Below are 27,497 nucleotides of genomic sequence, written 5' to 3' on the forward strand. Positions count from 1 at the left end.
CAGTCTCAAGCCCATTGTTTTCTCTCTCCTTCCCCCGCCTTCCCCCGCCTTCCCCCCGCCCATAGGTATGAGCAGCCGAAATGTGACAACACGGCCAGGGCCCACCCAGCCAAAGCCCGGGACCTGTACAAGGGCCGCCAGCTACAAGGTGAGCAGCACCCGCGAGTGTGGCCCGAATCCACAGTCCCCACCATGCAGTTTCTTGCAAATTTGGAATGAAAAAGACTTTATCTGACTCTGTTTCCCAGGGGGCCTGTCTGACTCTGAGGCCTCCTACCTCCTTGCAGAGGGCCCTGAGTCCAGGCGGGGAGACAGGGGGCCAGGAGCCCACACAGGGAGCACCTGGGGGGCTTCCTCCCTGCTGCTGTGTATGGAAGGTCAGACATGGAAGAGAAAGAAAGGGCCCCTCACAAATCAGATCAGCACACAGCACCCCAACCTCTCTAGATGCTCCTGAACCCCACAGCCCAAAGAACCCTTTATTCATTCTACCTACATTTCACTGTCACTTTCTGACATTCCTTTTGCACTGAGTCAACAGTTCATGAAGCTAAAGTTTAGGTTTTAAGAAAACATGAGTTGAGTGTATGTATTGAGTTTAATTACAAAGAAATATTGGAATTAAACAGGTGAATTAAAATTTATAATAATTGAAAAATGCAGTCACAAAAAGACGTCATGGGGTGAATTTGATATCATTAAGAAGCTTCAAAGCTACTTGCCATTTGTTTCATTTTGATCTTTTTTTCTCTAAATATCTCCAGATTACGTATGTTTAACCAACGTCTCAGAGACATGAAAATCACACTACAGCGTACTTTGTTTAGAGTGCGTGCTTGATCTTGTCTCACACAGAAACCGGATGAATTCCGGATGAGTAAACTTTTGTGCTTCCTGTACTATTTGTACTGTCATTGATAGAAAGGTTTTAAGTTGTAAAAAGTAAAGATGTTTGGCTTATAAATGAGGACAGGTAGAGCAGAATATCCACAGTCTAGACATTTTTCATTGCTACGTGTTCATAGCGATTCCACAACATGAGTAACGAAAATGGTTGACACAGGGAAGCAGAGGGTGGAACGTGGTTCTGGGGACACACAGCATGGCTATTCTGCCAGCTCTTGGTAAACACCGTGCAGCTCACTGGCCTGGCTTGTTAGGAACTGTCTTTGTCTTAGTTCTTCATGGTTTCCCAGCCGTGTACCTCCCCAGTGTCTTCCTTGTGAGGCAGGTTTGAGGAATCTGTTGGTTCTAGTAATTTTTTTTTAATGAGAGTATGGTCCTTGTGTGAGCAATCAACTTGCTTTCTGTTGAATGAATCAGCTTCTTTCTGGATCTCGCAGGTGAGGGTGGGGGAAGAGATAATGATGGTGCAAACACACCCATCCGTGTGCACGCCTAGTGAAGGGTGTTTTGCCTTTGACCCCGTGTCTGCAGGCTGTGCTCAGCTGCTGGCTGAATTCCATCCCCGTGATGGCGCTGTCAGGAGGGAGTTCTCCTCCTCCATTATCTGGTGTCATCTCTTGTCTCTGAAGTCCGATTTTAATATTGGTGGGCAAGATGTTTCCTTAAAAGACGTAATGAACTTCTCACATGCTTGCTGCATGGAAAGCCCTCAATAAATGTTTCCTGGTTTTGGTTGGTCTTGACCTTGTCACATACACTTCAATCTGTCTTTTGCCCCTAGTGTACTTCTTGACGGGTCCAAGACTCTTAACTTATTTTTTTTTTTCGATAGCACACAGTTGCATCACTTCTAAGCCAAGCTGCACTGTGGTCTTCACACATGTGATATGAGTGCAGTTTATGGAAGTCAATTTCGCTTCTCATTGGTAAAAGGGACCGTGACAGAGGCTGGCTTCTGCTGCCTCTCAGGAGTGCACGTGGCAGGAAGACCTTTTCATGGTGGAATCTTATCTGTTACACTCTAGACCCAGACTATTGATTTAAAGATGACACAGTCATTAGTCCAGTGAGAACAACTGGTCCTTGATATTGAGAAAAATGATGTCATTGTCTTCTCTGAGTGTCAGAGTTGCCATTTGGAGATACAGCATCCCACACTGTGAGGATGGGCACGTCAGAAACCATGCTCCTCTCTGCTAAAACGGGAGGAGAAGGATGGTTAGATGCTCACGATGAAGACGGCGTTTCCTTGCCCACACCTCAGACGAAAACCAGATTGCTGAGGCATTAAAGCCACATGACGCAAACTGTGCAAAGGTCAGCTTGTGCTGTTGCTGTAGATGTTTGGGAGTGCACTGTTCATGACCACTTAATTATTTTGATTATTTGGAGATAATTATCCTTATTAGGAAAAAACAAGTAGGTCTTAAAATAGCTCCAGGATAGAGGCTGTTCCTGGTAGAGAGGAGAAACCTATTTCCAAAATAACACAGCAACATTTGAGTAGGAAGATCCTTCAGGTCCCACGTAGGCTGATATATTTTATTCTCAAAAGGTACTGTTTCCTTTTGAAGTTGCTTTTCTAAGGTTTTGCCAATGAAGGTCCTTTATTTTCCATGTAAAGCTGATAATATTTTCACACAAAATTCACTTGTTTGGGGTGAGCAGTTTATTTGTCTCCAAATACTTATTCACATCTTATGTAGGACAGGTAGCAGATGTGTGGCAGCAAACGATCATTGAATCTTTGGAGGCCATCATTTTATTATATGGCACAAGAGATCTAGGTCCAGCTTAAGGGGCTACATAGTGACGACTGGGTCACCGTTTCGGCTTTTGAAGGTTCTTCTTTCATTGCATAGGTTTCCTCCTGGGACTATCGCATCCTGTGTAGCAGAAATTCTAAAAAGAGGCACAAAACCACCCCTTCTTAAACCACCGCTTCCTAAACCACCCCTTCCTAAACCAGCCCTTCTTAAACCACACCTTCTTCTTGGATAGGTTCACCTCACTTTATTTTGCCTGGGCATCTCTGATCACACTCTGGTTGGTGTTTTAAATAACGGGGTTACTCTGTCTCTCCAGCCTCCCCAGCCCCCTGACATCCTCCCAGGTCCTCTTGTGAGGCTGGAGAACCAGGCACTTGCATTGAGCTGTGGCTCCTGTGTCGGGGCCGTGGTGTGTCTGTTGGGCCCTATGTGGCTCCCGTGTCAGGCCTGGCTGTGGCTCCCACGTCTGGCCCTGCTGTGGTTCCCATGTCCAGGACCCACTGTGGCTCCCGTGTCAGGCCTGGCTGTGGCTCTCTTGTCAGGCCCTGACGTGGCTCCCGTGTCTGAGCCTTGCTGGAATTCTTCCCTCTGCTTGAGCTGCATCTCTCTTAGCTCCTGTGCCTCCCACACATCCTTCAGGACGGCTTCCTCAGGATGCCCAGGTGGCCGGCCACTCACATGCACCTGTCCAGCGTGTTCCCACCTGGTGGGGCACAGCGTGTGGTGTGGGTGTGGACTCTGCCCCGTGCCTCACAGGGTCCCTGGGGAGATAGAGACTGCACCTCCATGTTGCCGGCATCCACAAGGTGGAACGAAGGACGTAGGCAGTTTTCTTTTCCTACTAGAAGACTTTTTGGCTAAGTGATACTGGTAAGCTTTGACTTACTAGCCATGTGGTTTTGCTTATCTAGGGCCCCGCAGCACTGGTCTTGAATGGGCTTTCCAGTGTGGGGAGAGGGTGACCCCAGCCTTTACCTGAAGAGCGGCGCTGGGTTCCTGATCTCCGTCAGTCCTCAGGGCCCCTCCTGCTGAGTGAGAGGGGAAAGAGCCAGCACAGTCCCTTGGTCGCCTCAGCTGCGGCTCCAGCTCCATTTGTGATTCAGGCTCGTAGGCCCTCGGCGCGGCAACGCAAGAGGCCATCGGCACAACCTTGGCAGAGAGGAGATGCAGGCGAAAGACAGAGGTGCAGGGAGACGCACCTGTCCAGAGCAGAGCAGGCCCAGTCGCCGGCGGGTTCAGGGCAGGAGCATCAGCCGAGGAGAGTTGGCTCAAAAACTTACAATGGAGACTTTGATCTAAAGTGAAGTCAAAATAAGTGATTTCATGGCCTAGAGTGCAGGGCTTCCTCTCACCTTTCCTGATCATGCAATTGTGTCTTTCACTCTCGGATACGGTTTTCCGGCTGACTGTCATTCTCAGGACCAATCTTAGTCGAATCAGCAGACTGGCTTTCCTCTGGGCGTTGCTTCATTTCAGTCTACACCGGTGAGGAACGCTCCTGTTTTTGTCATTGTGACGATCTGCGCTGCGTGCAGTCTGATCTCACTCTCAGGCACTGTGGTCCAGGCCACCCCGAAGGCAGCACAGGAGCTGGGCCCTGGGGGTCAGGAAGATGCAGGGGAAGTCTGACGTATCCAGGGAGCCATTCCTTCCTCCACCAGCTCAGGTGAAAACAGCACTGTCCTTCTGTGGGTGTCCTGATGTTGGTGGTTCAGCAATGGCACCAGCGTGAGGACAGAGGGGGCAGCATGAGGAGCCCCTTGGGGAGCCTGGGCGTGGCCCCTCTGTTACTGGCCCGTCCCCCAAGCCAGGGTCCTCTCCTGGGTCCCCAGAGCTCCTCCGCCTGGCACACAGTCTAGGAAATGGTCTTTATTTTGGTCAAACAGCCTCTCACCCAAGTGTTTCTGGAAGCTCTGTGGACCCAGCAGACTTCATGAATGGTCAAGGCCTCTCCCTAAAGGGCACGGAACAGGGCCTCTTCACACCTACAGCCAGCACAGGGCCTCTTTATACCTACAGCCAGCACAGGGCTTCTTCACACCTACAGCCAGCACAGGGCCTCTTTACATCTACAGCCAGCACATGGAGCCTCTTCACACCTACAGCCAGCACAGGACCTCTTCACACCTACAGCCAGCACAGGGCCTCTTTATACCTACAGCCAGCACAGGGCTTCTTCACACCTACAGCCAGCACAGGGCCTCTTTACATCTACAGCCAGCACATGGAGCCTCTTCACACCTACAGCCAGCACAGGACCTCTTCACACCTACAGCCAGCACAGGGGGCCTCTTCACACCTACAGCCAGCACAGGGGGCCTCTTCACACCTACAGCCAGCACAGGGGGCCTCTTCACACCTACAGCCAGCACAGGGCCTCTTCACACCTACAGCCAGCACAGGGCCTCTTTATACCTACAACCAGCACAGGGCCTCTTTATACCTACAACCAGCACAGGGCCTCTTCACACCTACAGCCAGCACAGGGGGCCTCTTCACACCTACAGCCGGCACAGGGGGCCTCTTCACACCTACAGCCAGCATGGGGCCTCTTCTCCTACAGCCAGCACAGGACCTCTTCACACCTACAGCCAGCACAGGGCCTCTTTATACCTGCAGCCAGCACAGGGCCTCTTCACATCTACAGCCGGCACAGGGCCTCTTCACACCTACAGCCAGCACAGGGCCTCTTCACACCTACAGCCAGCACAGGGTCTCTTCACATCTACAGCCAGGAGCATCTTTTTTCGTGGGGCCGCAAGCAATTGCTGGCGTAATTATAGTCTTTGACTCATGTAGAAACCTTAGAGGCAGCCCCTGGATTTTTCAAACACGATTTTAGCACTATTCTAATTTTTTTCAAGATTAATTATGGTTTTCTGAGAGAGCATAAAATGATACTTACCTTTCCCTAAGTGGAGCTTAGGACATTTTCCAAAATGTAATTAGGCCAGGAGCAACATGTTCCTGCCAGGTATCATGTGACATGTAAGGACCTCGGTGTTTACCTTTTCTACAAAGCAGACGGGAGCCGACCAGGACCTCGCTTGGCGGCCTTTGAGAGCCTCGCAAAGGTGACACGAGGTGTCAATATTCTGTCCACTAAAAATGTCAACTTCTGTGATCCCTGCTGTCAGATCAAAGACTGAATTTACAGACACGAGTCTTCTAAATTTTAGCTGAGCTGGGAACAAAGCTTCAGGCTTTAGAAACATACTACTGCAGTTCTGGGGATGTGAGTAGTTAGGTGAGCTATCTGCACTCTGTGTCCATACAGACTCACACCAGAACCAGCTGCTCAGGGCACAGGCTCAGACGCTCCATGACCCATGAGGCTGGGACGAGGACTGGGTGTTGAGGAGGCTAGGATGCGAGGCTGTCTGTGAGAGAGGATTTTTAACCTGGCATTCTGCTTTTGAGAGCTGTCTGGTGGCATGATACCTAAAGAACATCAACTCAGCCTCATGGGTAGGGGTGGGGAGTCCCAGATACAGCAAGAGACCGTTCCACACGGCACCACTTGGAAGAGAGAGCTGAATCTACATTATTTTATTTTTTGACCACAAAGTTTGATGTCTAAATATGAAATTTGCACATGAATAAGAATAGTAACACTTTTGAAGAAAATTGCAGTTTTTAGGAAGCGTAACAGTGAAATGGACCATTAAATCAGTTTTATTGAGAAAAGACTGCTGCAAATAAAAACTCAGAAAAATCACACATATAATTGCCATCCCAGAGGCGTCATAAGACAGGAAGAGCAGGGACAAGGGGTGCCGAGGAGTCAAGTGTTTGGGAAAAGGTGGTTTTCAAGAACCGGTGTCTGTGGAGCATCCTGAGATGCCGCTGCACCGCGGGGGGGTTGCAGGGAGCTCCTCCAGCAGCTGAGGGAGCCCGCGCAGGTGCAGGGTGAAGTGCAGGTGAAGTGAGCGTTTCACTCAGCACTTGCCTTTTCTCCTGGGAAAGAAAGTGGACAGGAGGCACCCTGCAGAGGGCACAGGAGAGATGAGAACTAAGAAGGAGTGATATGGCTACTCTTGCAGCAAGGCCAGCAGAATTCTCAGTGGGATTTTATTACAATATTTCTTTTGGCTGATATTTTGTCTTCATGTTTGAGAGTGAGGAGACATTGGAGAAGGTTTGGGGGAATGTGGGAATTCATCATTCTCAAAAAAACAAGAACAGGAAAAGAGAAATTAAATAAACAAAGGCGTTTTATTTTCCTCAACATGTAGAGGAAAGACTAACAAATGTCTAATTATGTACAGGAGGGTGCTGGGTGCTTTTTCTGTTTGTTAATTGGTACTTCAACAGCTGAGTGTGAATAACCGAGCAGGGTGGCTGTTTCTCACCGACGTGGCTGAGCAGGAGCTTTTTTCACACCCAAGGACGGGTGTCCCAGGGGCCCAGGGCACTGCATTCGTGGACTCTGAAGACGGGGCAGGAAGCTGGAGCTATGGTTTCTCCCACGACCTTTCAAGCAAAAGTTTAGGACTCTGATGGGCCAGGGGCACTCCGCTCCTGTCCCGCACTCACATCCGCTTGGACAAGTCCTGTCTCCGCTCCAAGCTCCCTTGCATCTCGCTGGCTGCCCCACTGCTTCCTCCAGGCGAGTTTCCAAATAGACTGTAAGTAGATTCTGATCCCCATCCATGCAGCAAGAAGAGGTGTCTGGAAACCCCAGATCTGGCCTGTATTGCTTCCCATCATCAGGGTCTCCTGGCTCCAGATTAAATGTGAACTGCTTGTTGTGACGGATGGGGCCCCTCCTGGCCTTACCCCAGCGCATTTTCTGTTTTCTTCTCTCCGCCATGCATGGGACTGTGTCTCGCCCGATTGGATGGCCTGCTTGGAGAGGCGGGGGTCGCGTCCAGCACCTCACTGAGGGGCCACGCCTCCAGCACACAGGACACAGGTCATTTCCCTGAGAGGCATGCTGACATGGATTGCCAGGTTTATGGGGTCTGCCAGGGATAAAATAATCTGAGATTTTTAATCCACCCATTTATTTCCCATCCAAGAAAACGGCTCTGTCCTATGGCATGTTATTAGCCGCAAGGCTGGCTGCATGGGAGTGGCCTGGACCATCGCCCCAGGGCCCAGGGCTCCAACAGGACCCTCGGTTTATTGCTGTGCTATCACCACTATGAAATAATTAATTTTTAAACGCGAGGCCTCCGTGCTCCATTTTGCATTGGGCCCTACAAACAAGCCGATCATGATTAGTAACAACACGCAGCTTGCAATTCACTGGGCATCCAATGGCAAAGAGCCGGGGTAGTGGCATTAAGAGGCGAGTCAAGGAGAGGCGGGTAGTGGCATTAAGAGGAGAGTGGAGGAGAGGCGGGTAGTGGCATTAAAAGGAGAGTCGAGAGGTGGGTAGTGGCATTAAGAGGAGAGTGGAGGAGAGGCGGGTAGTGGCATTAAGAGGCGAGTCAAGGAGAGGTGGTAAAAGAGTTAAGACAAGGCCAGGGAATGACGATGGAAGGGCTAGGAATGTCCCGCATGGGGTGAGCACAGATGCAGACAGGAAGACGGTGCGCTCAGGACGTCAGTAGCCCGGCTTAGGCGACGGGGAAGGTGACATCGTCTCCTGCAGGGACTATGGGCTCTCGACGCAGCAGGCACACGGGCATCTGGTCTGGGAGAGACAGCGATAGCAGGAAAGCTGGAGTGCCCTTCAGTCACTGCTCCACAGACTCCACTAAACTAGGAACCAATTTCTGAAATTATGGGCTTCATTTTATTTGTTTATTCAATATAATAGGACAATAAATATCTTAATCTTAAAATACCCAGGAATTTGCTAGAATATCAGAGAACCAAATGTTAGATGACCTATGACCTGACACAAAATGGCCCTCAGCACGGATCAGAGAACTTGAGTTCTGAGCAGCGCCGGTGACCGCAACAGCACATTGTTGAGTTATTTTAGAAGCAATGTGGCTTGTTTTCGTTTATGGTTTCCTTTAGAGCCAGATTTTTAAAGATAAAGTGCCATTTAAAAAATTCCCAAAGACAGCAGGGAGCATTCTGAATGACAACAGGACAGTCAGCTCTGGCCAGTTTAGCCTGCGTTACTTTGAAAGTTATGATTATGCAGAAGAGAGATGGAATAAAGTTTAGATTTACATTCATCATGAAAAAGGCATCTGCCAGACAAATTAATAGTGTAAGCAATATTTCAGAGACAGTTTAAATAACTTGAGAACAAACTGGTCTCCAACACTATCAAATATATTAAATTAATTTCTAAACAATTGTTATTCTATTGCAAATAATTCCTAACTCTATTAAAGCAGTTTATCCTAAATGATTAACTACTTTAAAAGCCTTCCAAGTACGGTATACACTTAAAAATAACAAGTATGCTTTTAACTGGCCTACAGTGGTTAGTTTAGACTTCCCTCCTATCTTTTCTGAATTGATTGAGGCTCTACCATAATCAAATTAAAACCTCCTATAATGCAAGTCTCACTTCCTGTTTGCCGCTGACTCAGGCAGGAAACCACCGTGGTACTCCTGAAAGCGCCCTTCTTTCTCAGAGGCTGTGCACTTCAGGTGAGACCACAGTGAGGCCAGTCTGGACAGAGGGGACTCTGCCTGGAGTCGGAAGGTCTCCACGGCCAGCTGTCCCTTGTGTAGCCAGTGCCTGCCATGGTTAGAAAGCCCATAGCTTCAGTTTACACGCTCTGTGTCTTGTGGCCCTTTTACTCTATGTACCAGTCATGGTCACTGTGCTCCTGCAGGCCGTTGTCCAGCTCTCTCTCAAGGTTCCTGACACACGGGCTCTGTGCTCCCTGAGGTTGGCAGTCACTGCCTTCAGGTCTTCAGATCCCCTGCACCAGGTTGCTCAGGCATGGAACACACAGCCCTACCTGCGTGTAATATTTGCCTGTGGTCTCTCCCCTCCACCAAACCAAGCAATTCAGATGCCTTGAGCGTTCTTTAGCTATCGGTATTTCATCTCTTCACTGAATCATGTTTATTGTTTTCACTTGGAAGCGCTTATCTTCGTGATTCCCCTATGTCTTTAAACCCAACGCTGGCAGAATACTAAGACTGCATGGTGCCTTCTCTGCTTTACCTTCTCATGAGAATTACAAATCCCTTTGTTTTCTAATTTTGCAAGCAAGTATTTATTACATGCCTGTTGCATAGGCGGTGCTTGCCAATGTTCTGGGAGAGGCAAGTCAATAGAGATCCAGCTCCTGTACTCTGGAGCTGAGACCTGGCTGTGAGGATTGCAGGTTTATGACCCTGAGATGAATGCTCTTGAACAAGAAAGCCACCTTATTTCAGTTTGAAATACTGGGAAAATGGAGACTGATATATAGGAAAATTTTCCCTATGTCTAAAAATATTATGGTAGAATTCTTGTAAACTCTTTTCCAGACTTGTGCCAATGTCAAGAACATTTCACCCTCACCCCAGATAGCGCCCTTTGAGTCAGGGAACCGCAGACAGCATGGGCAGCACTGACACTGTGCAGAGCAAGGAGTGAATGTGAGAAATCACTTCTGCAGGAGAAATTAATTCCAAGGGGGATCAAGACAGGGAAAATCCAATTATCCAGGTTGGATATTGGCCAGAGCACTGCGGTTATTACTTCTAGAATAAAGGCAAGACTAATAGAAATGGCCCAGCTGATAGGAGCAATTGAGTTATGTTCTTCCTGATAATTCCTTAAGAATTTAATTGGACAGACTAAGGCTGCAGTGCCCGGATGCATCAGCCGCATGTCAAACTCCTTGGACACCCTGGATGACCAACCAAGGTCGAAAACTTCTCAAAACCTGGCTTGTGATGAATAACCACAGGCTATGGAAACCCCTAGGATGTTTTCTCAGACAGCATGATTTACTTTTTTTCTTAGTTCTCTTCTAACTTGTCAAATTAAGGACAATCTTTCAGAAACGTCAGAGGTTTCCCTCTGACAGAGAAGGATAAATGGACTGCCCATTAGTTATTAATTTGCTTTGAGAAATTCTTGAGATAAATTGTTCAAGTGTAAATTTCAGCAGACACACTTTAGTGTTTTGAGTTTCTGTCCTATTTATGCATCTTTTCTCTATGCTTTTCCTGATGTAATCAACTTGCTTGAAATGTATAATCCCCTTATTTCCAGAGGAGAATAGTATTAGTCCCAGTGTCAGATTTCTGATTTTAAAAACCGTCTCCTAAGGAACACACATTATCTGCCATGAAGTGCTACTTTTTGGAGCAGTCTTTGATATGCTCTTTAAAAATGTATTTGAAGTCCATGTTTTATTTACAATTTTGCTCTGTTAAGTAGTAACCCGCTTGTACTGGTTTGTTTTCATGCTACTATGAAGAAATACCCAAGATGGGGTAATTTATAAAGTTAAGAGGCTTAACTGATTCACAGTTCCACATGGCTGGGGAGGCCTCAGGAAACTTACAATCATGGCAGAAGGGAAAGCAAACATGTCCTTCTTCACATGGCAGCAGGAGAGAGAAGGGGAAGTGCCAGATGTTTATAAAACCATCAGATCTCACGCGGACTCACTTGCTATCTGGAGAACAGCATGGGGGAAACCACCCCCATGGTCCAGTCACCTCCACCTGGTCCTACCTTTGACATGTGTAGATTATGGGGATTACAATTCAAGGTGAGATCTGGGTGGGGACACAGAGCCAAACCATATCACCACTCATTGCGTTACACAGGGGTAAAATTGTTTATTCAAAGGCAGCAGAATAGCATTGTATTCTTTGGAATTTCTCTAATGGATTAATCTTTTTTTTTTTTTCTTGAGATGGAGTCTCGCTCTGTGGCCTAGGCCGGAGTGCAGTGGCATGATCTCGGCTCACTGCAAGCTCCGCCTCCCGGGTTCACGCCATTCTTCTGCCTCAGCCTCCTGAGTAGCTGGGACTACAGGCACCTGCCACCATGTCTGGCAAATTTTTTTGTATTTTTAGTAGAGATGGGGTTTCACCGTGTTAGCCAGGATGGTCTCGATCTCCTGACCTCATGATCCACCCGCCTCGGCCTCCCAAAGTCCCGGGATTACAGGTGTGAGCCACTGCGGCCAGCCTCTAGTGGATAAATCTTTTTGAAGCAAAGAATGGAACAAAATGAATCTTCTTCCACCATGTGGCTGCACAGGAGTATCAGAGCCTGTTCTGGCTGGGGAGGCTGCCGGATTCATGAATTGTTCATTATTCAATTAAACTCCTTTACATTAAAAAAAAAAAAAAGACAAGGATAGTCCTGTGCCTCTCCTGGTGCCCGGCAAGTCTCCCCTTTGTTCTCACCATGGCATGTTGTGTGTTGACATTACTCTTTATTGTTTAGAGCCCTGGCTTTTCTTGCACGTACCATTTCCTGACAGGCAGCCCTGGAGTCCATGTGTGCTTGGTTTCTTCCTGACCACTTAACTAACTCAGCAGAGGTGAGACTGTTGCCGTGTCAAGAGAGTGACAAGAGCAGGGCTGCCTGTCTTGTCTTCCCACTGCTATTTCCAAGCCCTTTCCACCCTGAGATGCCATTTCTCTAATCCACACTTCCACAGAGAGCCTCCTTCACAGGGGGGAAGCTGAGGTACAAAATGCTTTACTGCAAAAGTAGATGCCTTTTGTGCCTGGTGCCTGGCATCCATAGAAGGGACAAGGTACAGGACGTGCAAGGCCACTCTTGGAGACCCACACCATGCCCACATTTCTCCATGGAGAGGACAATCTGTAGAAAGCCGGATGCACTCGGGCTGAGTGTGGGATTGAACTTCTGAGCAGTCAGCCTTAGTGCACACTGGGAAGGGCATGCAGTGGTGTCTTTTCTGGAAGCCCCTCTGGGTAGGGGAGTTTCTGACTTCTGTAGCTCGTCCATCTGGACAGTGAGTTAGCTCTGCTGCTGCATAAATTTAAGTAAGTGAGATGATCTGTTTAATTCTCTTCGTGCTCTATTGTCCAGGGTATTTGTATAGAAATGCTCTAAATATAGGGAGCCCAAGAAGTTAGTAGAGATTGAGTCAGCAAACCAAGGTCAACATGCAATACTCTAAAAGGACAGAGCAGGCTGGAGGGCTGCGGGGATTCCAGTCAGGCCCACTAAGGCATTTGGACCATGTCCTGCAAGGGTTTTGGCTGAGACATGGATAATCTATTTTTTTTTGTTTTTTTTTTTTTTTGAGACGGATTCTTGCTCTGTGACCCAGGCTGGAGTTCAGTGACATGATCTTTGCTCACTGCAACCTTCCCAGGTTCAAGCAATTCTCCCGCCTCAGCCTCCGAGTAACTAGGACTACACACCACCCCACCTGGCTTATTTATTTATTTATGTATTTATTTATTTATTAGTAGAAACAGGGTTTCACCATGTTGGCTAGGCTGGTCTTGAACTCCTGACCTCAAGTGATCCACCCACCTTGGCCTCCCAAAGTGCTGGGATTACAGGCGTGAGCCACCACACCTGGCCAATAATTATTTTTTTTATTTTTAAGGAATCTGGGTGCAGTGGCTCATGCCTGTAATCCCAGTGACTCAGGAAGGTGAGATGCTGGGCGGAAGGATTGCTTGAGCCTGGGAGTTCCCATCTAGTCTGGACAACATAGAGACTCCCTATCCCCCCATAAAAATCACTTCAGCAGCCTCCGGGACAGTGATTCAGAGATGCACAAGACTGGGGCAGCCAGAGTGGCTGATGCATGCTGAGGCCTGGGCTGTCGGTGCAGTGGCTGTGGGGATGGCAGAGGAAGGGAAGAGGGAGAGAGGCACGCTCACCTGCTGGAGGTCACAGAGCCTGGCGGCTGGGTGGGGCATCTCCGCAGAGGAGGCTCCTGCAGCTCAGGGACGCTCACCCGAGCGGCTGCACGGGTGCACAGAAGCCCCTGACTTCCCACAGGGCCATTCTTAGGACCAAATGGAGACAGTAGCAGGGTCAACAGCCACCACCACAACATTCAAAATGGCAAATATTTACTGAGAACTTAGACGGTGTCAGCCTAGGTGCTTTCTCTATATGAGTTCATTTACGACTCATGACAGTGCTGTGAGGAAGTGTTATTGATTTGTTCATAGGTTAGTGGATTGACATTAAAGACACCACCCTCTGTAACTCAGTTTCACTCCGTGCTGTGGTGACCCATCTAACCCACATGGAAGCTAATCTGGGCTGCATGTGAACACGCACATATTTAGACGAAGCTCGCTAGAGAAACATTCTGTACAATAAAGCACTCGTTGAAAGGCAGGCTTATGTGGAGTACCTTTTGCAATCTATTATTGAAGGAACTAGAAGAGAATTGTTATGAAGTTGTCCTCTCATGTAATGGAGCACAAAGACACACAGACACAGATGACAACAATACAAATTCACACATAGACACACATGCACACACACACTGACATACAGAAACACACACACAGATACACATAGACACAGATGTGCACACACAGCGACAGACACAGACAACAGTACAAATTCACACACAGACACAGACGCACACACACACTGACATACAGAAACACACACATAGATACACATAGATACAGATGTACACGGACACACAGACACAACAATACAGATTCACACACACAGACACATGCACAGAGACACACATTGACATACAGAAACACAGACACAGGCACACAGACACACACACATTCACAGAAACACACACACAAACACAGATACATAAACACACATATGTACACAGACACACAGATCCCCACACACAGACACACACAGATAGACACAGACACACAAACACATGCACTCACACAGACACACGCACACCACCACCACCAGCACCATCTGGGTCAAATTGGAATGGGGCTCAAATTCCCAAAATGAACAGTGATGTGGACCCCGCCCCTGCCCCCTGGACGCTGTGAAGCGCTGCCCCCACCCTTCCTCCCAGGGGCTCCTGCTTCGCGTTTGCTCCCCAAGGTCACGAGATGCCTGGCGCTCCAGCAGTAGAAAAGCACTAGGGCTGGTGGGGCACGTGGGTCGTCCTCACCGTGAAGACCCGCATCAAGGCTCAGGCACTGGAGATGCAGCTTAGGATGCTGCCCCTCGGGAAGAAAGACACTGGATCGCAGCGCTGCAGAGTCCCCTTCCTGGAGCCTGCTGGGGTTTCAGGCCCAAGGCAGACAGCAGCTTCGATGTGGGAACGCTGGAGCAGGTTGTGAACAGAGAGCACTGGGTCCAGCTCCTCGCTGTGCCGGAGAGGCCCGGAGAGGTTCAGGACTCGCCCAGTGTGGCCTGAAGGTCAGCTCAAATGCCCCGCATGGCGTTCTTGGGATTCGAGTTTCTTTTTATCGTAGCATTTGCTTTTGGTGGTTTTCTTTCTCACTTGTTCTTTCTTTATTAAAACTAAATAGCATAGGCTCAAATCCAGGGAGCAAACACCTAGGCCTCCGTCTTCTGCCACGTTTTGTGCACTCGCTCTCAGAAAGCCTAATTTTTCTCTACGATTCTTCGAGGGCGTATACACAGCCAAGCCAAGCCAAGTGCCAGTGTCCGTGTGAGCCCTGGGCCCCAGGAGCAAATGAAAGCAAATGCGCCTGTCCACACCCAGACCTGCTTCTTCCCTTTGCAAGGGCAGGGCAGCCGCTGCAGCTCCACCGCTGAGCCAGGAAGGCCGGCCTGTGGGCCCAGAGAAAACAAACAGATCAGCTCTGGGCTTTCTCAGCCTAGAGGCGAGGGGCCTCGGAGGAGGAAGCGAATTCCGTGGTTACGCATTTGATCTCCTGGCAGGAGCCTTGTTGGACCCAGGAGTGAAGGTCTTGACCTGGCTCCCCTATTCTGCAGTGAGCAAGGCAATGGTTAAGACGAGAGCTGCCTTTCTAAGAAAGCTAAGAGGCCAGCACCTGTTTCCTCAGTCACTGGAGAAATTATTCAAGTAGCCCCAACATGAAGCAGAGGTCTTGCCACATGAAGGAGGCAAGTTCCTTACACTGCTTAGGAAAAGACAATCTACATTGTGGAGGAATTAATTCTTTTTACTTTTAGGTTATGCGAGACAGACCTGTCTCACTCCTCTCACAGACTCAAGTCTGCGCCCCCGTTTCTGCTCCCTGTGCAGAAGCAAAGTCTTCACCACTGTGGCTTGGGGTGTGAGGAAAGAAGGTGGAAAAATCTGAATTCTGTTGCCAGCGTCTGTTTTTCCTCGTCAGGAATAATTGACGATGTGTGCGAGATTTCTGCAGGCACAGCTCAGATTACTTGAGGTCGTCCAGAGAAGGGGAGACAGCTGCATTTTTTTCTGCGTTTTATGAAGAAATCAGAATCCATGCAGTTAACAGGAACACCTGGCCGTGGCGATTCCGCAGACAGGCCTGAGGCACTGGGGTTCCGCCGCGACACTCCACATTCTGCTGCAGCCTGCGTCTCCTCTGCGTCACTGTGGGCCACAAAAGGCAATGGGCTCTACTCTCTGATTATCACCCAAAGGAAGGGCTATAGGTCACTCTAAAGCCAAACATCATTTAGCAAAAGTGCGTGGCAACTTAACGCGTTCTGTTACCTAGGCCTGTGTTTAACGGCCTGTGTATCTTGGAGAGTGCGCCAGGAAGTGGCATCACTCAGATTCCAGGGGTCTTTACCAGAATTTTAGGTGACGGCTGAAGGAGATGTTGGGCTACACCTGCTTGAATTGTTTGTAGGCTGAAAATGTGGTGATAGAGACCCGGGGCCCTGACAGCCCAGTTCTCTGTTGCCTGAGTTGGCCTGGGTTGGCCTGGACCTGCCGGGAGAGTCATTCTTCTACCTGCTGTGTTTGATTATAGGCGTCTTAGTTCATGTGATTCTCAAGACAAGGAGCTTCTCATTTAACCAGCTTCAGAGAAGAGACACACTCCAGGCCCCATAACCTTGGAGGAGCTAGATATTTGTAAAAATCTAGCCCAAGAAAAATATGTATAGAAAATTACCATGAAACACACCCCCAGCTCCTGATAGGCCGGCATGTTGACTTTGGGTTAGCCGTGAGCTGGGTGTGTTATAGACACCCATTTCTCCTCTAGTAAGACTGATTCTGCTGACTGCAGGGTTATGCCAAAGGCTGACAATTGAAGCACCTTATAAAAATTGCCCTTTGGAAAGTGTGATATTGTCTGTTGAGATTTAGGTGAATGCACTGTTAGCTGTTATGTTAGAGGCACAGGGAAGATTTCTCTCTTGTTTTAATATCAGGAATTGGTATTTTATCTCCTGATTGCTTGCTTCATGCTGAGATTTTAATTTTTATTAGATTTCCCTCTTCTTCTTGTCTGTATTACTCTCTGCGGGCAGGATGTCAGGAAGAAAAATGATGTGTTCCTTAATGAGAAAACAACTGAAAACTACAAAATCCAGTGACTCTGGTAGTTGCTCAATGTGATCCAATTCAAACAAGAAATCAATTATAAACTTCCATTCAATGGAGTGATATATTGCTTTGTCACTGGTAGATTCAAAATGGCCTTTAGCTCTGAGCCTGTGGTCCTCATCTCAGGGACAGGCAGCAAGAACTCAGTATACAGTAGGAGCCACTGTGCCCTGAGATGTGGTTGTAATCAGCCTGCACGGGGGTGGACTGTACTGCACAGCCGTGAGGGCACGTGCAAGGGATCCTTTCAAACTGTGCCTCCACTGGAAACTGAAAATTGTCAGAATTCAAATGGAGTCACTTCTGCCAAGCCCAGCTAAGCGGAGGAGAAAGGCCCACAGGAGGGGCCCTCACACACACCAGTGGGGAAAACCACAGCCTCGCACAAAGGCACTGCAGGCTCCCACGGAGAAGCCTTCTGTGTGGACATCAGCCAGTGACTGCCCATTGAACCCTGGACTAACGCCACTCTTGCCATCCATCCTTGTCAAGGAGGCGTGTTTCACAACCACCTTCCTCACCCCACAAGCCCTTGCCTTCCTTGGCCTCCCTGGGCGCGCCTGTGGCCCCCTAGGTTTGCCATGGCTCACGGATTCTGGGGTTGCACTTCTTTGTTGATTCCCGGATAAACACACTTTGGAGAGCCTCACTTTCTGTTGATATTTTAGCTTGACAAAACAAAGGGCCTCGTCGAGACATACACTTTCTTGAAAACAAAACAGTAACATCCCGTTGTCCTCTGTGTGGCTACCTCCCAAATAAAAACCGAGGGCTGGAGAACATCGTGCTGCCATAAATTAATATCACCTGAAAAAATATAAGTAAACACTGAGCTTTATGTGAAACACTTCGTTCCAAAGTGGAACTGGATTTCTGTTTGCTGTTACAGTGATGGTTTGTGACAGTCTGTTTAAAAGACTGTGGGCCAGGTCTCCGGACACTCTGTAGTAGATACTAAACACAGCTTCCACATTAGGAAACGGGAGTATGTAATTTGGAGAAATAGTCTAAATTGGAAAATGCGAAACTAGCAGCGTGTAGCCAACATAAATTATACTTTTATTTGACCATGTATCCAACATAAATTATACTTTTATTTGACCAATTCCTTCTCCTAAGTCCCCACGTCTCACTCTTGTCTTCCTATTCAACATGGATTCTGGAGGACCTGCTGCAAGATTACTAAACTGTGCGTGGTACAGTAGGTGGGACTGTGCTGAAGGCACTACCTGCTCTCCGTAGATGCCTGCCTCTGAAGGCCTTTCCTTCAGACCCTTGGCCCTGCCTTTGAGTGTGGTGCCCCGCCGGAGAATGACCTTTAACCAGGCCATTCACTGCTGCAGAGACCACTCTTCTCGGAACACACAGTTTCCAACCTTGGGCCGGTCACGGAGGCGTGGGTGGAGGGCAGTCCGGTCCCTGAGAGGGAAGGGCAGGGGCCCGGGACATGGGCTGCGCAGGGGTTCCACCCTCCGCGTTGGCTGGCGGGCAGGCGAGGGGGACTACGGCCTCTTTTCAGCTCTCTCTTCTCTGGGGAAAAAACTTGCCCTTGACAGCCCTGCTTGCTGCCTCGAGCTTCGAGAGGAGGCTTCGCAGTCACTGGAGCAGCTGTGCTCCTGCCTTTGCTGTTCCTGGAGTTTTGTGCACACAATGTGTGACACCACTGGTTCTCCAGAAGGAGCCACCACACTGTTGTTCCCTCCCTCAAGCTGCAAGGTGCAAGCCTTGGCTTCAGGGTCTCCGACAGGTCCTCGTCGCCCCCAAGTGCCCTCAGTGCTGTGTTTTGATTCTTCCCACATGGGAAGGGATCGAGATAGGGTGGTCCCCCAGAAACCCCATTCATCGACCTCTTCCAACAGGCCTGCTGCTCTCCCAGTGCCGCTGGATGTCGAAGGCTCCGGGTCCCAGGCAGGGCACCTGTCACCACAGGACAGGCTGATTGGGTGCCAGGCTGCCTGAGCTCTGGACCCCAGGGATTTAATTCAGGTGGTCTCTTGTCATCTGGGAAATTTTAATCCAGCTGGGATTACTGTCCACAAATCATTTGTCCAGAGTTTCCACCAGAAGGAATCCCTGTAGCTAGGTATCACCTTTTCTGTTTAAAAACACCCTCCTCAAGTACAGCCTCGGGAAGCTGAGAGTCATCAAGGAATGAAATGGACTGTTCAGGCCTTTAATTAAGCAGATGTGCGACTGAGTGGGCAGCTGACTCTGTGAACAGATGAATGTGCGTGGGGAAGCTGGTCCCAGAGCTGTCTCCATGCAGAGTTCCCATCACTGGTCCTCAGTTTAATAGAATGGTATGTTTTTAAAGCTCCGCTGAAGTGTAAGCATTTCTGGTGTTTATGAAGCTGACTTGGTAAATCCTTTTGCCATCTTACTTACGTTCCCTTTCAAAGCTTATTCTTTTGCTTGAAACACCGCGGTGGGTGGCTTGGTGGAGGCTGTCCTGGGGAAGCACCACGGTGCTGTGAGCTCCTGCCCCATTCTTCAGGGGAATCCTCATTTCTCAGGGTTCCAGGGCTGCCTGTCCTGTCGTGGGGCATCTGAAGAAACCTCGAGATGGTTGCAGCGTCTCGTTCATCTCCAACTCAGGGTGCCACACCAATGCTCTCCCTCCGTGGCCACTTCTTGTTAAAGATGTGTGAGGTAGAAAGAAGACAGGCCCTCTTAGCTTGATTTGATTCCCTAAACTCAACAACAGAAGCCTGTCCTGTTGCGGGAAGTCAGGGACCCCAAACGGAGGGACCGGCTGAAGCCATGGCAGAAGAACGTGGATTGTGAAGATTTTATGGACATTTATTAGTTCCCCAAATTAATACTTTTATAATTTCTTATGCCTGTCTTTACTGCAATCTCTAAACATAAGTTGTGAAGATTTCATGGACACTTATCACTTCCCCAAGCAATACTCTTGTGATTTCCTATGCCTGTCTTTACTTTAATCTCTTAATCCTGTCAGCCGAGGAGGATGTATGTCGCCTCAGGACCACGTGATAATTGCATTAACTGCAGAAATTGTAGAGCATGTGTGTTTAAACAATATGAAATCTGGGCACCTTGAAAAAAAACAAGATAACAGCAATGTTCAGGGAACAAGAGAGATAACCTTAAACTCTGACTGCCGGTGAGCCGGGTGGAACAGAACCATATTTCTCCTCTTTCACAAGCAAATGGGAGAAATATCGCTGAATTCTTTTTCTCAGCATGGAACATCCCTGAGAAATAGAATGTGCGCTTGCGGGTAGGTCTCTGAACTGGCCCCCCTGGGCATAGCCATCTCTTATGGTTGAGATTGCAGAGATGAAATAGACTCCAGTCTCCTATAGCGCTCCCAGGCTTATTAGGAAGAGGAAATTCCCACCTAATAAATTTTGGTCAGACGGTTTGCTCTCCAAACCCTGTCTCCTGATAAGATGTTATCAATGACAATGGTGCCCAAAACTTCATTAGCAATTTTAATTTCGCCCCGGTCCTGTGGTCCTGTGATCTCACCCTGCCTCCACTTGCCTTGTGATATTCTATTACCCTGTTAAGTACTTGATGTCTGTCACCCACACCTATTCGCACACTCCCTCCCCTTTTGAAAATCCCTAATAAAAACTTGCTGGTTTTTGTGGCTTGTGGGGCATCACGGATCCTACCAACGTGTGATGTCTCCCCCGGACGCCCAGCTTTAAAATTTCTCTCTTTTGTACTCTGTCCCTTTATTTCTCAAGCCAGCCGATGCTTAGGAAACATAGAAAAGAACCTATGTGAATTTCGGGGCAGATTCCCCAATACTGTCCCACAAAAGTCAGGCCTTGGAGCATCAGAGATGACCCCTTAAAGCATTTGGCAGTGTGCTGGGTTTGAAGTAGGTACACACTGGGTGCAAGAAACTTAGAGGACAGGAAAGGTTCGGCTCTGCAGGACTAGGCAATGAGTGTTCCAGAGAAAATGGGCTTTGAACTAATTTATTAACAATAAGAAAGATGTGAGTAGGTGGAGAATAGATGATGTTCCTAGGAGGGTAACATGGGCTGCGCTGCAGACATGAAAACTTAAGGATTGGCAACTAATAAAACTAACAGTACATGCTTGGGAAAAGCTTTTCTTGAAGGAATGCAGACATTGGTTTGGTGAGCTTGTTTCTGGTTGGTTGTGTTTTCGTATTTCCTCCTCATCTTGAAGGAATGCAGACATTGGTTTGGTGCACGTGTTTCTGGTTGGTTGTGTTTTCATATTTCCTCCTCATGTTACATGTTTTCTAAGGAGGATGGAGTTTCCCATTACAGCCTTTGATTATGTGTCCAGGTGAGAAGGTGCATGAGGTCTTTCTTCAGGAATTCTCCCTGAAGAGCAGAGTGAAGGGTTCATTTCCTGCACACAGCGGCTGAAAGCTCAGCCTTCCAGACCAGGCTTATGATGATGATGATCTGGAGGAGGACAGGGCTGCTCAACCAGGGATCCAAGCAGACCCTGCATTCCACATGCAATTCCTAAAGATCCAGGCCTGTCACAGTCATCACACGTGAGCTCCGTTCCCCTCACTCAGCATTTCCAGACCTGATGCTTTGTGAATATAAAATCGCATAATAATTCCCAAATATTACAAACATCTTCATCTGAAATGTTTTCAATGACAAGAGGTTTTTGGTCACCTGGTTGATTAATGGTTGGTTGAGTTGGTTAATATTTAATGGCATAACTCAGGAACATCAGAAGTGACATTCATATTAACCATCCATCTCAACGGCCGGGGCTTCCTTAATTAGATCACTTTCCAAAAACTTTTGGCCATACACAATCATAGAACAAGTCATCAGAACATAGTCGTGCCAAGAATCAACAACTTTGCTATCTTTACAAATTTTTGTGAGATAATTGCCTTTAAAAGTACAAAACCGGAAACCATGTATGAAAATAATCACTCTCCCCTTATCAAAGGAAGTGCTTTCACTCTGGAGAGTTGATGAAATTATCTAAGCATCTGTTTTTTACTGAATAGTTTCAAATCAGTGATTACCTGATTGTTGAAAACACTGCATCTCCAGTACATACACAACCCATGTGCATGACTTTGGCTTCGTTGTATTTCATATTGTAGGTGTTGGCTCAATGTTGCAGCCACCATAATTTTGAGCTGTGATTTTTTGAAATTTTGCTATCCAGCCTATTATAAGCTATCCTTGTGTTTATGTGATTTCTGTTTGATGTACAGATGGTTAATGTCCTTCTTCATCCACGACATTGTAACTGGTTTTGGAAAAGGAGCAGGCTAAGGACAGAATTCTGTGGCTCGTCCTCAGAAGCTCCCAGAGACTGTCATCAGCCCATCCTTTTGATGCCTTTTCCCTAAAGCTATTGAACCAGATGCGAATTCGCTGACCTCTATTCAGAGATGGGGCTCCTGGGGAAGCCTTGTGGGTCCCACCCATTCCTCTCAGGTCTGCAGGTGCAGAGCGGCTTCCCCCTTCCCCCATGGGTCCTTGGATCAGCTCCCAGAAGCCCCAGCTGTCTCTGCAGCTTCAAGCCACAGAAGTTCACTCTCTGTCAAGTGTTGATAAGAAACCAGGTAAACCCAATCTGCACTGCTGTTTGAGGACGTAGGGCTGAGATGACTTCATTTTCCTCCTCTGTGTCTCCTGCCAGGAATGAGTAAGGAGGTGGATACTCTGCAAAATAAACTTCGGAAAATTTGCCGTATTCAGATAATCATTTGAACCTTGAGGAATTTATACATATGAAATGTTTTGCTATTTGAAAGCTTCAGAAACTGTATCAGACATGCCCCACCTCCCAGAGGTCTTGATCTGCATTTCCCCATTTCTTAATTTCAGTGGACAAATCCCCAGAGCTCTATAGATGGTCCAAGATATGCGGGAGGGGAGCCCAGATGAGGGCAGGGACAAGTAAGTGCTCCCTGCACATGGCTGGCTGCACACCGGCTTTGCCACATGGACTTCAGAGCTGCAAGGAAATAGGCCCTTGGCTCTCATGCACAAAGATTTGAACTATTGTAAAGAAAGAGGAAAACAAAATATGAAAAACTCAATAATTTAAGAATTACCCCAAACAAAAAAAAATACAGAAGCTGTCACAATGCAATGCTTGGCCACTTGTCATTGAGGCAGAAGAAGAAGTGAGTCCTCCTTGCAGGAGACACAGAAGGGCCAAGGGCATGGGAAAAAATAACAGAGGTCAAGGTGTGAAAGCAGGAGGGTGTTCTTGGAGCAGTGACACTGTCATTTTGGGTTTAAGTTGAGTTTTTGTTCAGAGAGAGTATGTGGTTATGGCACAGTGCTAGGTTTGGCTGTGTCCCCACCCAAATCTCATCTTGAATTGTAGTTCCCATAATCCCCATGTGTCGTGAGAGGGACCTGGTGGGAGATAATTTAATCATGGGGGTGGTTACCCCTACACTGCTCTTCTCATGATAGTGAGTGAGTTCTCAAGAGATCTGGTGGTTTTATAAGGGGATATTCCCCCTTCGCTTTGAACTTCTTCTTCCTGATGCCATGTGAAGAAGGACATGTTTGCTTCCCCTTCTGCCATGATTGTAAGTTTCCTGAGGTTTTCGTAGCCATGGGGAACCATGAGTCCATTCAACCTCTTTCCTTTATAAATTGCCCAGTCTTGGGGATGTCTTTATTTAGCAGCGTGAGAATGGACTAATACACATAGGCTTTGCAGTCTGGCTAGGGGATTTCTAGAACCTGTAGTCTATCATTGAACTGGCTACTTCACGGCTGAGCCTCTGTTTACTCATTAGGAAAAAAGAATGATACTAAGTCCTGAGATTGTTGGGTTATCGTGAGATTTGGATGAGACCGTGTCTGTAACTTTGCATGGCACAGGACTTATTGCATGCGATAATTGTGCATCAAGAGTTGGCTGTAATTAAAATGAGCATATTTATAACCTTTTTATGGGGATATTCTCCCCAGGTGGTCAATAGATTTAAGAGTGGGTCATAGGTCTCAGGATCCTACCACTTCATGCCCAATTCGAGTCTGTAATGAACACCGCAAACAGCCCTCACTGAAGAGAACATTGTTTCAGAATATTAAAAGTTCATGGTCCTGAGAGAGAAGTCCAGCAATTGAGATGGGAGCTAAAACTTTTGCATAGTGCAGCTGGTTTTCCAAGGGCTAGGCTACAAGACCAAAACTTGGCAGACATCTGAGCAACATAGTTATTTTGGAGAGTTTCCTATAGAAGAAGCTGTGTTATTTAAATGTTTTTCAGTTACAGAAATGGGCCATCATAGACACTGTTTCTCTGTGTGAATACAGGGACAGCAAACATTTGGGAGCTCTCAGCCTGATTTCTGATTTGCTTTGACTCTAAAAAATGTGTGTGGCTTTTAGTCACTTTCTAAGCATTATTTCAACATGACTTTATTGTGGTTTCATAAAATGGGCTATATTATATTTGGCTCAAGGGATACATTACTTTCAGAGGCCAATTTTCAGATGCTCATTTAAACAATGAGTTAGCAGCCTGCATGTCTTCAAGGATGCTTAAGTGACTCCTGATGCCACAGGATGTAGAACACAGCCTTGCTGAAAGGGTCAATAAACAGATCCCCAGGAAGAGCCTTCTCACGCCTCGTGAGCGCTTCACGAGTTCTCTCTTATTTCAAACTTCAGAGCTATTTTATGGGGTTGGTCAAAATCTATCAAGAGTTTTATTACACTCTAACTGTGGTTCCTACTCTAGGTGATAAATAATTTAAAAGGCAGGATAAAGGGTACTAACCAGATGTACGCCGGACATGGAGCAGTTTATCATCTAGCTGTGGAGGTTTAGCATGTACTAAGCTGGTGCTAATGCAAAATCCCAAGAGGAAATAAAGAGCGCAGGGAAAAAATAAACCCTCAGATCATTCCATTCTGTGGGGGCAGCTCTTTCAGGGGCCCCGTGGCCCCGCGTGGGGCCACTGGAGCCTCCCTGCCAGCATTTTTATTTCATGTCTATTTTAATCAGCCTTTTATGTTTAAGAAACACTTTATTTTTGGAGGAAAGTATTTTTTAGGTTCATCTGTCTAAAGGTCGCTTTGAAAGCATAAATCTTGCTGAGTCAAAAGTTTACTGGGGCTGGGCACGGTGGCTCATGACTGTAATCCCAGCATGTTGGGAGGCCGAGGTGGGTAGATCACTTGAGGCCAAGAGTTTGAGACTAGCCTGGTCAACACGGTGAAACCCCATCTCTACTAAAAATACAAAAATTAGCTGGGTGTGGTGGTGGGTGCCTGTAATCCCAGCTACTTGGGAGGCTGAGGCATGAGAACTGCTTGAACCCGGGAGGCAGAGCTTGCAGTGAGCTGAGATCGCACCACTGCACTCCAGCCTGGGCAACAGAGCAAGACTCTGTCTCAAAAAAAAAAAAAAAAAAGTTTACTGGTTTGACAAACAGTTTTCTTGGTGAGACTTCTACAGGACTCTCACTTCAAATCATTCCAGGAAGCTTATAAAAATAAACATTTTGCTCACTAATTAATTTATATCCTCCTAATTTGAAAGCAATTTTACATAAAATTGAAATCTGGCAATGAAGGAGGAATAGCATGTCTGTTGTGTGACTGATGAGGACAGCCCCCAGCCTGTGAGAAGCGCCTGCACTCAGAGCTGCTGTCTCCTGCAAAGACTTCTGCCGTGAAAGCTTTCAACCCAGTATGTGATTCAGTGGTTCTAATGCAGGTGTCCTCATTTCTGGGAGTCATTTATCAGCTGCATTCGGTTAAGGATGAGTGGCATGGTGCTCGGCACAGGTGGTCACAGCAGCTCTTCACGCCAGCACAGTGCACGAAGAACAACCTAGACAGACTCTAATGTCTCAGAGCCTGTTTCTTAGGACGGGTCTTCCCATCGGGAGCCATATAGTACAATGTGAACAGTTGCAATCAGCCTTCTCCGAAATGTATGCACTTTATTTCCTGATAATATGTGTTGGTTGTAGATGCCAGTGTTGAGGTCAGTGACATGATTAGCTGATCACATGCTTAATAATGTTGTTTTGGATAGGCTTCTATATTTAAACATGTACCAGACAGTAGAGCTAGAAACCTCTGTAGTTATTTCAGGCACACAGGGACTCCCCACAAAGGAGTACACACTCACAACATTGTTGGAAGGACAGAAAGTGATAGCGGTCAAAGCTGCTGCTGGGCTACTGCAGACGAAGGTATCTCTCTGTCACTGTGATCCTGAGATCAGGAATTGGCTCACCCTGCTGTGACTGCTGCCTGAGAACTGCTTGCTGCTCACCCTAAAGAGAGCTGGTGGCCGAGGCTGGTGTTGCAGCTGCCCCTGAGGGCACACATGCCTGGCCCTGGCCATCAGTGGGGAATATGCCTCCCGCCTCCCTCCTCCCGCCTCCCTCCTCCCGCCTCCCTCCTCCCACCTCCCTCCTGCCCGCATCCCTCCTCCCTCCTCCCCCCTCCCCGCCTCCCTCTTCCCTTCTCTTTCCTCCCTCCTCCCTCCTGCTTTCCTCCCTCCTCCCGCCTCCCTCACTCATTCTAAGTCCTCTCTGTGCATCCACTCAAGTCAGCTCAATCCAGACGTAGATGCGAGGGACACGAGGAAATGGAGTTTATTTATTTTTTCACTTTTTTGATCTTTCTAACTGAGGTAGTTGGACCAGAGGGTCTAACACTGAGTAATTTGAAAGCCAGCATGTTGGGAATAAAAACAATAGCATATTAACCACTCCTGAAAAAGAAAGTGTGAATGAAAACCATGGAGTGTGAAGCGGGGTGTGGTCCATTAATAAACCCAGATGACGCCTGTGTGCCAGGGTGGCCGCGGCCCTCTTGGGAGCAGGACTGTGTTTGTGGGGGAGGTCGTCACTGTTTCTGCAGTTTCCTGGACCTGGAAGTGAGTTGTGGCATCCACAGGACAGCTGAAGTCCTGCATGCTCATCACCTTATTGTGGTGACAGCAGCAAGGAGGTTGTTTCATGTAATGGAATACGCTTTTCTACTCCTTGCGTCTTCTTACCCAATTCTATCACAAAAATGAATGCTGCCCAGTTTTGTGGGTGTCGACTTGCTAGAGGATCCTGGAGAAGCATACAGCTGAGCTGCCAAATGTTTGCATTTTCCTTTGCGAGGAACATTTCTGTTGCCGGCCTCCACCAGGCTTGTAACATTTCATAGACTCCACTGATTCATCTAATTCCTAAGTTACATATAATTTGTGAAAGACCATGACATTTGCCTCCATTTAAAAACTGCTTCTTCCAAACAAAACTGCAAAACCAGTGCCTGAGAGCCTGAGAGGAGAGAAGGATTCCTGTCTGTTTGTGCTGCTTGCAGTTCAGGAGCAGCCTCTTCCTCCCCTTCCCTACGGGGAAGGGGAAGCTGGGCCTACGGAGGCCTCAGGTGTCAATGTGTTTCCCAGGGCGTGCTGGATGCTGAGCTGGAGCTGGATGCTGAGCTAGAGCCAGGCGTGCCCCTGCCCCGCCCCTGCCCCACCCTGCACCGCCCCTGCCCCACCCTGCACC

The 27,497-nt window shown here is 47.8% G+C and overlaps 1 protein-coding gene across 2 annotated transcripts in view; it reads left to right on the plus strand.

Moving 5' to 3' along the window:
• Positions 1-27,497, plus strand: part of SMOC2 (SPARC related modular calcium binding 2) — a 218,847-nt gene that overhangs the window by 161,670 nt on the left and 29,680 nt on the right. For both annotated transcript variants that reach the window (XM_031012452.2, XM_019030074.4), the window contains exon 9: positions 66-148. In XM_031012452.2, the coding sequence (XP_030868312.1) occupies positions 66-148 (83 nt within the window). The remainder of the gene's footprint in view (positions 1-65; positions 149-27,497) is intronic.

The sequence above is a fragment of the Gorilla gorilla genome, chromosome 5, assembly GCF_029281585.2.
Source record: "Gorilla gorilla gorilla isolate KB3781 chromosome 5, NHGRI_mGorGor1-v2.1_pri, whole genome shotgun sequence".
NCBI lineage: Eukaryota > Metazoa > Chordata > Mammalia > Primates > Hominidae > Gorilla > Gorilla gorilla.